Source organism: Danaus plexippus, assembly GCF_018135715.1.
Source record: "Danaus plexippus chromosome 3 unlocalized genomic scaffold, MEX_DaPlex mxdp_25, whole genome shotgun sequence".
Classification (NCBI taxonomy): domain Eukaryota; kingdom Metazoa; phylum Arthropoda; class Insecta; order Lepidoptera; family Nymphalidae; genus Danaus; species Danaus plexippus.
The window spans coordinates 959453-974359 of NW_026869844.1; the positions used below are offsets into that span (position 1 = coordinate 959453).

The following is a 14907-nucleotide window of genomic DNA, read 5'->3' on the forward strand; positions in this document are numbered from 1 at the left end:
ATACAATAATTTTTGCATTTTAAAAACACTGCATTAGAATATGTTAGTTCGGCATGTCATATAGTTGTTAGAATATTAACTTAGTTTTTAGATTTTCATAATAAATTTTTAAAAATCTTTTTATCTAAAATATAAATCAAGCTAAATGCTTTAATCAATTTGCAGCTGTGGGAAAAAAGTATACTCAAAGTTGCTGTCTATGGATTACAACATATAATTCATATAGGAAGAAATAAAAATCTTACAATATTTTAATAAATATTCAAACTGAAAACGATCTTAAATTTCAAATAATGTATCAAACCTCATAAATATATTAATTTATTTTGTCAGTTGCAGGAATTCTTCTTTCTGAATGAGATGTATGTATGTATGATGTATGTATTTATGTTTTCCTTAGTGCCGTTTATATTTAGGTTAGGATTGTTTAAGGATATGAATGTAAATAAATAACAAATAACTTTTTCCTTTGCAATATTATTATGAAAGCAGCGAAAGCTTACCTGTTGTTGTTAAATGGGCATAAAGGATTGCTTAGCTTCATAACAACATAATTAGGAGAAATATATATTCAAAACTACTTAAAAGATGATGCTTACAATAAAAATCGGTTTTTAGTGCAAATTAATCCTTTTTTTTTATTTCGCCTTAAAATGTCATAACTACATTTTCGTAACAAATATGTGACCAAAGTATAATATCTCAATACAAAACTACCTACTTGGTATAAAATAACAAGAGGTACAAGTTTTAGGTGAGAAGAATATTTCAAATCTCAAGTCTCTTCTGTTATGGTTCCCATTTATAGAGAATTATGATCGACAGCTTATCGTTCGTTTTATACACTAGGCTCAAAGATTTTCACTAAAAGAGAAACTAATCTAAACACTGATCCTATGTTTTCCCTTCTAATAACAATCTTCCACCTACTATACAGCTTTTCACATTGGTATGTAATGGCGACCTGAATTATGCAATTTTATCTTAGAAAAGACAAATAATGTATACATGCATTGGTTTTTGTTTTATTTTTAGAATTAGAATAGATAATATAATGAGATCCACGCTAAGGAACAAGCATGCATGGATATTTCTTAAGTAAATATATTTGCTGATTAAAACCTTTTTTGTGGCAAAAATCATAAATAAGAACTTTAAATTTATTTATGATGTGATAAATTATCGCATCCATTGATTTTAGGTATCCAAAACTACTGTCAAGTATAAAATAATTTTAAAGGAGTATATCAAATAAATGAATTCTATTGAATCGGAAAAATTTTTAGGCGAAAGTAAAAAATCAATCGGTTCTTCTTGTAGTGATAGAAATACTAGGGGGCCCTGGGCGCATATTCTATGAGGTAACGTGTGTTTATATATTATGTATTTAGATTCAAAAATAATTGTAATGATGACGTTGAAAACCAACACATGTTGGCCTTTACTCGATCTATATAAACAATAACCATTAAATGAAAAACCTATATCGGTTAATTAAAACAATCAATCAATGCCAATAACTTTTATTTTAGTTAAACAAAGAAATGTATATGTAATATCATATATATTCAATGAATAAAATTATATCTTATAAACAGGTCTCGTCTATTGCGAGAGACAGCTACCAAGACTCCCGACAGAGCTGAAATGTGACGAACTAAAAATAAGGAATGTGACAGTCCAATTTACCAAGTAATAAAAACCATGTCTGGTACATGACGTAACCGAGTCATTCTTACCCACAGTAAGTCTATGCTAATGACATCATGTTACATGAGAAATTAAAATAAATAATTCAAGCGGCTATTTCATCAAGACATACACCTATCTAGCAATGATTATACGATAAAGTGATGATAGCATAAAATTGGACCATCCACATTGCATTCGGCTGTAAAATATTCATCTTACAAAAAATATAAACGTTTAGAAATCATTATGACAGGTCAAAGAGGCGCTACTTCTGATCATCAAAATTAGTATAAAATATATCACATTAATTTTCAGCCCAACTGATATCTTATGAGATCCAAGAAAGTATTCCACAGGATAGGACAGTGTAAATAAATACTAAAATGTTAGTTTCTACCAGTCATCGAGTAAAGTCCTTATGAAGTGTGTAAAACATATTTTTTTGGTCACAAAGAGTTTATTACTTTATTTTTGATAGTATAGAGGCATACATATGAGTTAGTAATAATAGGGCTCGAGAGTATGACTGGCTATGGAGGCTGTGATTTCACGAGTGACGCGGGCGGTGAATACATTCAAGCGGCGAGTGTACAGAGCCACTACTAGGTCAGCAGAGCCACTTTGAGAGCTTCCTTGTGGTCGTTACTCAATTGCATCAAGCAAGAATTGAAAAGCTCTGCATTCGTCTGGAAATTAAACAATATATATAAGTTTTGTTACATTTTAATAATAGATTATACTCGAATTTTCATCATTGGAATGTCTTGTTATTTGTTATTATTATGTCACTTAGTCGTAACATAATAATATATTACGTTTTATATTTAGACAAATCAATAAAATTAGTTCAAGTCACTGCTAGTTTAAGATATATTCAAGAAGAAGATTTAAAATTAAACTTGATTTTCTCCTAATTAGATAAAACTATTAATGTTACCTGTATTTGCCTGACGAGAGCGACCATCTGCGCGTACACAGGATTATCGTTTGGCACGGCGTCTCTCAGGAAGGCTTCGGCTAGTGTAGCGATCACGTGTCGAGGCGCGTCTGGTGTAGCGAGAGCTGGGTGGCCGCCGGCTGCCAGTTCACACAGCAGTGAGTATACATGTGGGGCCTCCTCTGTGTCCTCAACCACTGGGAGCCAGGTCAACCTGAACGACAAGTAGCAAGAAAAAGATTCCTTATTACGAACATTGGCAACGACAGCTCTGAGCCCAGTTAAGTAATTTTTATAGTCCATTAAGATTTTTTTTTATGTTGGTGTCCCAAAAATTTATTAGTTTTCATCACCAGATTCAAAAAATATAAAGATATCGTTCTTAACTTATTGAATTTTTAATCAATCATGTCTCACCAGTGCCTGATGATTTCATCCCTATTGATTTGCGAATGATTGTATTTTATAATTTTCGTAACAGCAGAGATAGCGTTTTCGGTAGCGTTCAGGTTTTCCACGGAACGCGAGTCTGGCTCGGCGATGAGGGCGGCTAGCAGTGGAACGGCTCGAGCGCAGGCGGCCGCGAAATTTGGTCCCCCGAATTGGGCTAACACTCCACAACCGTAGGCAGCGGCTTGTCGCACTTCCGGCTGAGGCTCACGTAGACCATTCAACATCGGCTCCAAGAAGACATCTTGATACTTCACGCAGGCGGGACCTGCAATATTGCAAATAAATGTAGAAAAAATATAGTAATATTAAAATTGTCCAGATATTCTAATGAGTAGTTGCTTACCGCCGAATTCGATGACATCGTCGAAAATGCAAATAGCCCATTGTCGGTCGGCGTATGGACGTCCGGGGCCAAGGAGTTGTACAAGATAAGGAACCAGCGAGTCTAGGTGAGGGTAGAAGTTTTCATGGTAGGCGGACATAAGCGCGTGTAACACGTCGGCCACTCGGGACAGGCCATATACATCTTCGTTATCTTCATCCGCTAGTTGTTCTTCTACAACCTAAATACATTACGTTTTTTAAAAATCAAATGTCTTTAAAAAACCATTTTTATCAACGTAGAGAATATAATTTACCTCATCGTAATCTTCGTCGGCGAGCCTTTGTCTGCGTTGAGTAGCACGCTCGAAATGCTCTGCGAGTAGTTTGTTGAGGATGCGCAACACTTCAGACATAGATTCGTCAGACAGACATCCCGTTCCCAAGAGTTCGATGCACTGAAAAAATCACTAAATAAGTTGATAGTTGCATATTAACATAAAATTGGTCATTGCGGTTGGTTCGCCATACCTTAGCAAGGCTGTTCAGCAGTTCCACTTGGACATCTTGTTCTGGATCGGACTCGATGGCCTTCAATAATTCGGGCAGAATGTACGCCCACATGCCCTGAATGTACTGCGGGCCGCGGATTCGCGCACATTCCAGTAGATAGGGTAAAGACTCTGCGGCGGCTGTGCGCACGTTGTCGTGGAAGTAAAACTTCAACATCGGCACCATTAGCTTAACAACATCTTCGGCGTATTCAGCGAAGGCCTCCTTCAATTCTCGGGCGTAACAGACCAACATGTCGCAGGCGGACGCTTTATCTTCAAGTCCTTATAGAATTCATAGTATAAGTATTAACTGAATCTTAATATAAACATGGCATAGAATATATAAATAATAATATTAATAATTTAAATGAAACTATTAATTTTAGGATTACTGCGAGTTATTTTATTATTTTAAACCGCACAGTCCCGATGTTTCGGTTACTTAGCAGCGGCCGTGATCACGGACGGACGAGATATGATATATTAATAATGAAAATTAATATTATCCCCTGAATCATTAATACCTGCAGTCTTTATGCCGAAGTTCTGTTGCTCTCCTAAGGTTACAAAGTGCCAGTCAAGTTCTCCCTCGATGATCTCGAGGTCGTCGTTATCTAATAAAGCTACTTCCGGCTTCATAGCAGCGGTGCGCATCACCGGCTCCATTACCATCGGTAAATATTGAGCGAATTTTTTGCCTGAAATATATATATACTTATATTATCTTGCTCTTTTATGTTTTTTCTGGATTTCTATATCCAGAAGTGTTTAACTTAGGGTTAATAATAATAATTTATAAATAGTAAAAATAAGTGACGTAATTTTTTTAATACGTTTTAGGCGATTATATAATTTTTTAATTGTTTCTTAGCTTTACATATAAAATAAGGTACAAAATTATACTTAAAAAATATATATATGAGTATGTCATATACTTAATTCTCGATTATCCTTATTTAGGAATAATATACAAAATAATGGTTAAGTTTTTGAATTTAATACTGTTAGTGGATTTATTTTTGTCTTACCCATAATTCTGCAAATTCGCGACCACGCAGAGATAAGATAAGAAGTCTGGGGGTCATCGGCCGGCAGTTGATCACCTTCCGAGTGTGTCTTAAGAAGCATGTCCATCACTTCTGATGCATCCGCCATAAATTTCTCTTCACCAACAGCCAAGCCTGCATACAAAAAAAAAACTTAAAATATGAACTACTCATACAATATACAACTTTATGGAATAATTTTTATAACACGTTGCTAGACATATTTGAATACCAAGTACATTATAACTTGCCTATCAGACTGACACACTCAATAGTCTTGCCGCGAAGCATTTTGAATTCGTCAGTAGTGGCATTGGCAATGATATATTTAAGACAGGGCATCAGCCTGTCGTAATATTCCACAAACTCTTTTTCCACAGTATCAGCAACTGAAGCAATAGTGGTCACTATCTGCTCTAGTACAAGCTTGGTGCCACTCTCTACCAACTAAAATACACAAAAAACGATTAATGAAATTATAATTGAAATGTGGATTTTTATATGTTACAAATTTTTGTCATTTGTCGCTGAACTGAGATCCCTAACTGTCTATGAAAGAAAGAGAGGGAGCAATTGTCATCATTTCTCTTCCAATGCTATGGAAGTGATAAAACTATTTATAAATGTTACCACTAACGAACATTGGATCTTGAATCGGAAATAAAAAACATTATTTATTACCTCCTTGAATTTAGCAGTTAAAATTGCTTCCAGTTTACCCATGAGTGGTCCCAAGTATTGAGTTAAGATTTGCTTGGGGCAATCTTCACTGAAGTTAACCAGGGCGGCTGCTGCATGAGCCTATAAGTACGAAAACACATTATTTAAAATTATAATATTAAGGGATGACAAATATCACAAATTTTCCTCAACTAACCTGTACTCTTGGATGAGCATTGTCTTCTAGTACCATAAGAAGTCCGGGAACCACTTTGTCATGGAATTTCTTCTCAAACACCGGTGCAAAGTCCGTTGACATTTGCCCCACAGCATTGCAAGCAGCATAACGCACTCGCGGATGCTATAAAATTTTTTTTCAATAAAGTTTTTGGATCAAAAATAGAAAAGCAAAAACAGGTGAAAAGTAATTATTTGAAATAAAAACCACAGATCACTTACGGGGTCTGTAAGATAGTTGAGCACCGCTGAAACAACTTGATCTAACATTTGTTCCATTTGTTTGTGACAGCCTTCCCCAGCTGAAGATACTGCCATTAAGGCGGCATGCCTCCTCTTCCAGTCTTGAGAGTTCAACATTTCAGGCACTTGTCCCACAATCAGACCAAGCATTATCTTGCCACCAAGACCACAACACATACGGTCTAAGGCAGATTCTGCTGCGACATAGTTTCTGTGTGAAATATTATATATTTTACAACACTATTATTTAGATTCAAATTACTGTCAGTTTTATACAGAATAAAGTAATACTGTAATCAAGGGACTGACATAATCATGTATAAGGAACACGAGATGCTAATTATCTTGATATATGCTCTCGTAAGTTTCTGTATAGTCTATAGTTTGGAGACTAAAAAACCACAAACAGAAACTTACTCAAGTATTGAATTTCCTGTTACTATGAAATTACTCACAATTCATTGTCATCATCGGAGGCATTATCCTGCACAGCCCAATCAGGTTCCTCTTCTAACTCGCACATCATATCTAGTATGAGTGGGGTCAGTAGTTGTATGGCGTTAGGAACCACTTTCCTGACCATTGCTGGGGCTGTCTCACATAATGTCACTAGTGCTTCTAATGCCAACTGCCGCCAGTTGTCCTCGCCATCTTTGTCCCCAATAACCTACACATGACATGTTAGTAGAAATATTATTTAAAAAATACTCACATAATTTAAATGCAACTCTATTATGTGTTAATGATATTTTTTAACAAATGACTAAGATTTTCATTTGTTTGAATTCATTTAAGACTTATATATGTTCTTGAAACTTACAGACTAAATATTTACCTACAGATAGTAATAACTCTAATTAAAAAATTAATTTACTTTAAGGAAAACCCTAAATGTATTTAGTTTCAAAACATTCACCTCCTTGTAATCTTTATCCTACCTTTATGCAAACTTGAAAGATTGTTTGAACTTGTGGTCTCAAGAATTTAGGAGCAGATTCAGCAAGTTCAATAAGAACTTTTAGGGCTGCATCATCATCGGCCTTCTCAATTGATTGTACTACAACCTAAAACAACATATATATGTTAATTATTTTGTAAGGAAAAAACATAATACTTTATAATATAATATCAATGTCTTGAGGGCTACTATCAAACTCTGGCCTATTCATAGATCAGTGTTAGCGAAATCCTCCAATTACTATAGCACATTATGGCAGTATATAATTCATTAAGAAATATACACGTAGGAGTTTATGTGCTGTTAATGTACAAGGACAAACAAACATACTAAACACCTGCATAAAAGGTACAAGGAGATCACTAAAATGTTTCTGTATGGCTGGTTCTTTATCATGGAGCAGGATAAAAGCTCCGACGGCTTTAACAGCCTGCATCTGCAGTGCCTCTGATTCCGTCGGTTGGAGTGTTGACAGCAACATTCTCTTAATAACATCCAGGTTTTCATTCTGACGATTACCAAAAACACCTGGCACAGATCTAAAATTTTAAAGATATATAAAATCTTTGCTTACAATTGCATATTTGATTGTTATATGTAAAATATGATATCTTTTTGATTTCATTCTAGGTTAGTTTCTATTATTAAAATTATTTATTTTTTTAAGCAGTTTGAATTGTAAATAAAATGTAATTATATTACTTTTTATCTTCACATTTAAGTTAGACTATACTAGCTTTTGATTATAATAATTTGTATAGAGTAATGTAGCCCTATTTTGGTAAATAAATAATGAAATATAATTTATCTTACACTTACGTGAACATTCTAATCCCAGCCTCTTTAATGTTAGGATCTTGCGCACTCGCACAGTTGAACATGAATTGAAGGAATTCTGGCCACTGGTTGACTCCATCATCATCTATATGATTTCTTGCTAGCTCAGATACAACATCGCAAATCTGAAATATAATTAAAACTATACATTGTAAAATAACCACCATATGTATACAACTATGTACTTGATGTGACTATTATAGATCCAGCCATCCAAAATTAGACTGATCATCTCACTGATTCATCATGAGTCATTGTTAATTAGGAACAAACCTTAATTGAACAATGGATGAAATTGTTTTATTCAGTTTAATAAAGAGCATTTATTGAATGTTTTAAGAACTTAAAACTATGATTGATTTTATTCAAACTTCTATACAATATATATATATATATATATATATATATATACATATGTATATCACTTACTTTTCGTCTTAGCTGTTGACTAACATCCATTTGCAGAGTGAGCAACAACTGTTCTCTAAGCATTGCTTGCTGATCAAAAGGGAGTTTAGGAAAGAATTCAAAAAACTCGGCGCTGAGCAACCTTCGCAGGAGTACTGCTGCGGTTTCTCTGGCTTCCTCGCCGAGGTCTGCATTTTGGATAGCACCAACTAAGTGGACTACCTTCGTTTCGGTTGGTATATCATTATATAATTTCTACAAAAAAAATAAAGACTTAATAGCGGTACTAAGATACTATAAGATAAGAGCTCAAAAATAACAATTAAATAAATTTAAGAAACCTAGTAGGTACACTTATTGTTCTTAACAAAAAATATTAAGTACCATAAAAACAACATCACCACATGTCTGACAATTTGAGCCGCCCGCTAATATGGTTATACTTATAAATCAAAAAATAAAAATGTAAGAAAACGTGTTCTGAGCTAATTAACTACTACAATTTGAAGATAGAAATCATTAAAAGTAATTTTTAAGGCTATTTTAATGTGTTAACGCCAATTAAATAACTTTTTTCTATGACCACGTTTTGACACGAGGCCACGGCCCAGCGTTATTTCAGTTTTAATAGCAATTATTCACCTAAAGGCATAAAAGTATATCAAGAATTATTAAACATAGACGCAATCACGAAACTCACCTCTGCTTGTGATCTGGTTTCATTATCTATAGACAATATTGTATTTAATAATTGATAAAATTGAGCCTGGTCTCCTGCCATGTTGAACCTCTTCAAAAAGGCCCGATTTTTTTATAAAATTTTACGCGGCTGCTACTGTTCTAACGTGTTGCCAGTACTATTTGAAATGTTACTTTCAATAGGCCTGTTTCTCAGTTTTTCACGAAAAAATATCTACCATGAAAGAGTTCCTTTAACATTGCAGTAAATCGTGTTAATTTACTTTATTGTATATCATATTTTGTAAACTGAGAGTACACAGAAAATGCGCTATCATTAGCTTAAATAATAAAAAAAAAATATCAATAGCTTAAAAAAATATAAAATAATTTTTTATAAGCAAAGGAAATAAAAAGTTTCATTAGGATACTGCAATTATTATTACTAATAGGATATAGTGAATTAACATGTAATAATAAATAATCAAAAATTACAAATTTTGAAAGATTTCACCGATGTATTTAGTTTTGTATGACATATCTTCTTGAATATCAATTTTGAATATTTATATTCAAAAATTGTTATTTCGACCATACTAAGGCTATATATTTATGATGTAGTACATGTCTATTAATATTATTATTTTCTATAATATGTTAGAAAATTATTTTATCGTATATCTCCAATTACAAATAAGGATAAGAATTAACTTCCATTGCAAAAAATAATTTCTACATTGGTTTTACGCCTTCCGTAAAGAAAATCAACTATTTTTAGTGGCAAACATCAAAATATTTTTGTTTCAAGATAGGATTCTGTGTTATACAGATAAAAATATTTATTTATCATTTACTTCTATAGCTTCTTAACACTGAATTTGTTTATGCGTATTTCTAAACATTAATGTATTTTAAGTGTCAATACTTAATAGATGTCTGATAACTGTCATTTGATGTTCTAGCATTTTTCAGTATTTTCCAAGCAAGGAAACTTTAAAAAAAATATTTTAATAAAATATAATAATGCTTATGTAATGCAAAAATCTATAGAAGAATTAGAACTTGCTATTGAGAAAATATTATACTAGCTTCCTCAATAGACCGTCGAAAATGGTTCGTAAATTTAACCTTAAAAATATTGCGCAAATAAAATATTTTTTTCTAATACTCACAATTCTTACATATTAAGGCTAGTTCCGTCATACTAGCGGGTCTTGGGATGGCTGCAGTCGGCTTTGCAGGTCGTTATATTCTTAGGCAGATACCAAATGCGTCGTCGAAATTTGCCGAAGCAATGAAAAATTTACCCAAATTTGATTCAGAGTCCTTGGCGAATTCAAAATATTATAAGGGAGGTTTTGAGCCTAAGATGACGAAAAGAGAAGCGGCTCTGATTTTGGGTGTTAGTCCAACAGCCAATAAAACTAAGGTATACTTTTTAAGATACACAGATATTTCTTTATTCTATTAAGCTATTAAAATTACTAAATTGTTTTAGATTCGCGAAGCTCACAGAAGAATTATGTTATTGAATCACCCAGACAAAGGAGGATCTCCACTCATTGCAGCAAAAATTAATGAGGCAAAAGATATGCTTGAAAGTGGAAAATCATGAGCTTAACCAAATAGTGCCATTCTGATATTAAAGTCATGCACAACTGATGTTGCTACTATATATAACAGTTTAGGGGCCCGTCACTAGATCAATTATAGGACAAAACATTGTTAGAAATAAAGACAGTTCTCAACAACTTCATAATTTATTCTAATACAAAGACTTCTTATAACATGTATTAAAGAACATCACTAACACACAGATTATTCATTAAGCAAAGTCATTATTAAGCAAAGCTTAGAACCACATACATATTACAAGAAAAAGTAATTGTTTTATATTTTTAAAAAAATTGATTAGAAAAATACATAGGTACATATAGTATTTTATGAAAAATAGAATCAATAGTGTAAATATAATACAAAAAGATAGGAACCCATGTACTTAGAAGTGAAAACTTAAGTTAGGAATATAAATATATATCTTAATAAAATTATAAGTAATTGTCTTTTAGTTATGAAACTTAAGCGATATCAACAAATTTTATAACTTTAAAAAAAAAAATTATACAATGTACCTGTCTAAGGAGGACATATATATTATGCCAAATAATAAAAATATAAAACTACCTAGCACAAGGTACATTTATTTTTCTCATTGTCAATATTAGTGCCGCAGTCAAATGTTAATTCTAAACTAAAATATTTTTTTTTTGTATTACGAATGAAAATATATCATTTCCATGAAAGAATTCCTACTATGAAATGTTTAAAACAAATGTATTTTACTTAATACTTAATAAAATCACCTGTTTCCTATGGCATATCAACTACCCATAAACCAAAGTAAGCATATTTTTACGTTACGATTTAACTTGCCGTTTCAAAAAAAATAATATTAACAACATTTGTCATACACGAGTGATTTAAACATTTCTCACTCAAAAGTTTCTTAATTAAAATAAATACTTTAACCTAGCACACCCAATTAATGTTTAACTATTGTATTGTAGTCATCTAGAGGGTACAGAAATTATTCACACAAGTCATGATGGAGTATAAGTCATGTTATTTCATAAACCTTCAAGAAAAAGATGTTGAAGTAGTAACAAAAAAAAAAAAAAAAATAAAAAAAATAAAAAGACTACTAAAGGTATACCTACTATAAGGTAAAATTAAAATTACCGGTTGAGAAAAATTAAAAATAATTGTTCACAAATTTGGTTCATGAGAGTAAAAAATTACTAAGTTTTTGGACTAGTTAGATTGTACAGTAGTGCCCGTTGGATGCATATGTTAATATTACACTAAAACATTAAAATCTATTACTGAACAAGTTGAACTCTAAGTATAATAACAACAGTTTTAATAGAAATTTGGTAAATCTTTTGATGGGATGAGATCAAAAGTTCCTGTTAATCATTTATGAAATGATTCATCGGTGTTCCTTCTGTTGCTGCTCCCGACGTTGCTTGGCGAAGCGGGCTCTTAACTTCAATATGGTCGAGTTTGATAGTGTGCCCGGCACTTTAAAAATAGACTGAAAAAAAAAATGTGTTTTATATTCACTTATGTCGTAAATAATGAAGTTCATTAACATTGTATTATATATAAGGGGAGAGTTTTTCACAGAGCAAAACAGTGTCCTTATATTTATGGTACAAGATTGCATAGTCACTATAAGTATGTTAATAACTCTCGGAATTACAGATACTTTGATCTCACGACATAGGCACTATAGCTTGTGCTCAAATAGGTTATTTTTGGGATCTGAAGTTTTGAAACGGCTATTATTTTAAGTGCCTTAACTGTACACACAAATACAACATCGAAATCTAAATTAAAATATCAAGGACATAATTATGTTTTGTTTTTCAGAGTAATTAAAATAATTTTTAAGATCATATAAAAGCTAAATCAATTTTGTTCATAGACGAAATTAGTTTTAGGAATGCTATTAAGTATTTAAAAAACCGGACTAGTTATACAATATATTTGATAGACCACTCTTAGGTATAACACTTTTCCAAAATGTAATTTGCAGCTTTTCTTAGCTGGTTTTCTGTTGGATGTGTAATCTAGAATGTTTTAAGAGTTCAGGACTGTTACCAGAATTTATATAGTAGTTTGGTAATATATATACTAAGTTGAAGATTGGTATAAAAGTTTTAAAATAAATCATAAATAACATCTGTCTCAAAAATGAGGTAGGTAGTGAGAATTCATAATTATTTGTCTTGCAATATATACTTTACTTCACAGAACATGCATTCAGGTTAGGTACAAGTTTTGTTTAAAAATAAATACAGTCAATGTTTTCCAGTTCGTAATACTAAGAAATTTGAGGGTCGGCAATGATGGCCACTACCTTTCTACCCTACGAGATTGTACATGTGACAGATAGGAAGCTAAATGTTACCAGTTACTAAGATCACTTGTAAAATTAATTATATTCAAGACAGAACACACCACATGTAGACTTGTGATTAATTTGTTAGAACAATATTATGTTTTGACATCTATTAGTTTTACAAAAATCACTTTAAAAATTTTTCAAACCAAAGTTTATATGGGCTATGTTTAGCTTTAATAAATGTATATATTATTGCTTTTAAAAATTATTTAATAGCAGATATAATTATATATCATAGTTAAGAAATTTAATATTTTATATAAATATAAAAAGATATAAGATTTGTATGAGGTGTTATAAAACTTACTTGCATGAATTCATGACAGTGTAACGCACTGGCATTCTTCACAATAGCTTTGAAACATTCTGCCAAGGAAGTGAAATCATTGCAGGCGAGTATGGACGCTCTGTTATTTCTTATGAGCGTCAAACAGACTCTGAAAAGTATTTTGGAGCCCTCGTAAAAAAGGCAATCCCATATTCTCAAAACCGTCTCTATGGGCAGAACTTCAGCAAATAGACATACAAACCACTTTGTGGTTATCACCGCCCAAGGTAAACCTGGTAGAGGATAAATTATATATAAATAATTTATATTATTAACTAATTGACAGATAGCTGATAACGTCATGATCAATAATTATCTTAATCTGTAGAGATAACAATAGATTTTTTTTTACCAACCTAAGTTGATTACGTGTTGATGTACATCAGGTACTTTGGATTTGACCAGTTCGGATAATACTTCAATATCTACAATGAGACCGTCCATAGTCTTTGTGTAGTAGTCGGGGAGAATCTTTTCTACCAGAACTTTGAGAAGCCAAAATGAGGTTTCCTCACTTTTTGTAGCAAGTAGCAGTAAACCTAATACAACGAGAATAGTGACAATTAACAAGGGATATTTTAACTTTCATTTTTATAAAGTAAGGACTTTATTGTAATATTTGTATGAAAAATTCTGTCATACCTGCTATATAGTTCAGGCCTTGACAATACCCCACAACTCTATTATTATGAGCATAGGCTATCAAAACATGGAAGAGATGCGTTTGGTGGTTCGCCTCTTTAGAGAAATAAATGTTATCAGGGAATGTACGTGGAAGGTCCGTCTTTACAAGATCAACAAGTTCCTTTTCAAATGGCCCATCTAAAATCTTTTGGTATAAATCTGGTGATGATTCTTTCATTTTTTCTGCTTCTGATATTGCCATCCATACGGATGGTCGATGGTCACCTAAAAAATTTTATGTATATTTTACAAATGACAATTATATATATATTTTTTAACATACAATTAAATATTTGTTAATTTGAAAAATTAATCATAATTTAAGAAAAAACTGACTTGGGATTCCTTTGCGAACATATCTTTTAACAGTATTCGTACGTTTGACCGACTTTCCTTCGCCAAGTAATGTTGACCATTTTTGCGCTCTTGAAGCCAATACTTTTAAATAGTGAGACATAAAGTCTTCATAACTTTCATAATCAAAATCATCGTGTCGTTCGAAGCCATATTCATCGACAGTACTAAAACAAATTCATTATTGTTATTATTTATAAATCACACGAGTAAGCACAATTTGTTATAGTGAATCACTCGTTTCATACCTAAAACTTGAATGAGCCATCTTCATGGGATTGATAGATTTTACACTACGTTTTTACGATCATTCATAATTAGATACTCTTATTTAATTTTCACTACTTTATTTTTCTTTAGGTACGCCCCCAAATACTCCTCTTAATAAATTCTTACTCTGAATCCTCATATGACAGTATTACTTTTTATTAGAATTTAATAAATATGCTAACCATGGTTTAACATATACAGCCAATTTTTATGTATAATTATTTCTACAATAATTATAAAGAGGAAACATAGTGTAAAAGACTACGTTATTTACTTTTAA

General features: G+C 32.1%; 3 protein-coding genes and 1 long non-coding RNA gene across 4 annotated transcripts; 2 read left to right on the forward strand and 2 right to left on the reverse strand.

The window, feature by feature from the left end:
- Window positions 1-207: 207 nt before the first annotated feature.
- On the forward strand, window positions 208-1901 carry LOC133320064 (uncharacterized). The gene is made up of 2 exons (XR_009753514.1): window positions 208-1098; window positions 1202-1901. It is a non-coding gene; the product is annotated as an uncharacterized LOC133320064 (long non-coding RNA).
- On the reverse strand, window positions 1508-9204 carry LOC116768535 (importin-5). The gene is made up of 18 exons (XM_032659661.2): window positions 9047-9204; window positions 8368-8601; window positions 7921-8063; window positions 7439-7640; window positions 7082-7207; window positions 6599-6810; window positions 6123-6354; window positions 5881-6024; window positions 5685-5804; window positions 5255-5450; window positions 4986-5138; window positions 4482-4655; window positions 3935-4239; window positions 3721-3861; window positions 3426-3645; window positions 3047-3347; window positions 2630-2843; window positions 1508-2378 (listed from the first exon to the last, which is right to left on the reverse strand). The coding sequence occupies exons 1-18, from the start codon at window positions 9125-9127 to the stop codon at window positions 2295-2297; spliced, it is 3282 nt and encodes a 1093-aa protein (XP_032515552.1). The 5' UTR covers window positions 9128-9204; the 3' UTR covers window positions 1508-2294.
- A 770-nt stretch (window positions 9205-9974) lies between these two features.
- On the forward strand, window positions 9975-10775 carry LOC116766814 (mitochondrial import inner membrane translocase subunit TIM14). Its single transcript, XM_032656937.2, has 3 exons — window positions 9975-10137; window positions 10214-10453; window positions 10523-10775. Exons 1-3 carry the CDS (start codon window positions 10135-10137, stop codon window positions 10637-10639), a joined length of 360 nt encoding a protein of 119 aa, XP_032512828.1. The 5' UTR covers window positions 9975-10134; the 3' UTR covers window positions 10640-10775.
- On the reverse strand, window positions 10766-14776 carry LOC116766808 (growth hormone-regulated TBC protein 1-A). Its single transcript, XM_032656925.2, has 6 exons — window positions 14606-14776; window positions 14340-14524; window positions 13962-14228; window positions 13676-13858; window positions 13299-13552; window positions 10766-12118 (listed from the first exon to the last, which is right to left on the reverse strand). The coding sequence occupies exons 1-6, from the start codon at window positions 14629-14631 to the stop codon at window positions 12014-12016; spliced, it is 1020 nt and encodes a 339-aa protein (XP_032512816.1). The 5' UTR covers window positions 14632-14776; the 3' UTR covers window positions 10766-12013.
- Window positions 14777-14907: the final 131 nt, after the last annotated feature.

What these genes read in the sequence shown, in the direction of transcription:
- LOC116768535 (XM_032659661.2), bottom strand. Translation starts at nt 9,127, where the DNA reads ATGGCAGGAGACCAGGCTCAATTTTATCAATTATTAAATACAATATTG. An exon ending in GCTGGGATTAGAATGTTCAC is followed by an intron (nt 7,641 to 7,920) that starts GTAAGTGTAAGA and finishes TTAAAATTTTAG; the next exon opens with ATCTGTGCCAGGTGTTTTTG. An exon ending in CTCTCGTCAGGCAAATACAG is followed by an intron (nt 2,379 to 2,629) that starts GTAACATTAATA and finishes TTTAATTTCCAG; the next exon opens with ACGAATGCAGAGCTTTTCAA.
- LOC116766814 (XM_032656937.2), top strand. An exon ending in CAACAGCCAATAAAACTAAG is followed by an intron (nt 10,454 to 10,522) that starts GTATACTTTTTA and finishes AAATTGTTTTAG; the next exon opens with ATTCGCGAAGCTCACAGAAG.
- LOC116766808 (XM_032656925.2), bottom strand. Translation starts at nt 14,631, where the DNA reads ATGAAGATGGCTCATTCAAGTTTTAG. An exon ending in ATGGCTCATTCAAGTTTTAG is followed by an intron (nt 14,525 to 14,605) that starts GTATGAAACGAG and finishes AATTTGTTTTAG; the next exon opens with TACTGTCGATGAATATGGCT. An exon ending in ACTGTCATGAATTCATGCAA is followed by an intron (nt 12,119 to 13,298) that starts GTAAGTTTTATA and finishes TTTTTTTTTCAG; the next exon opens with TCTATTTTTAAAGTGCCGGG.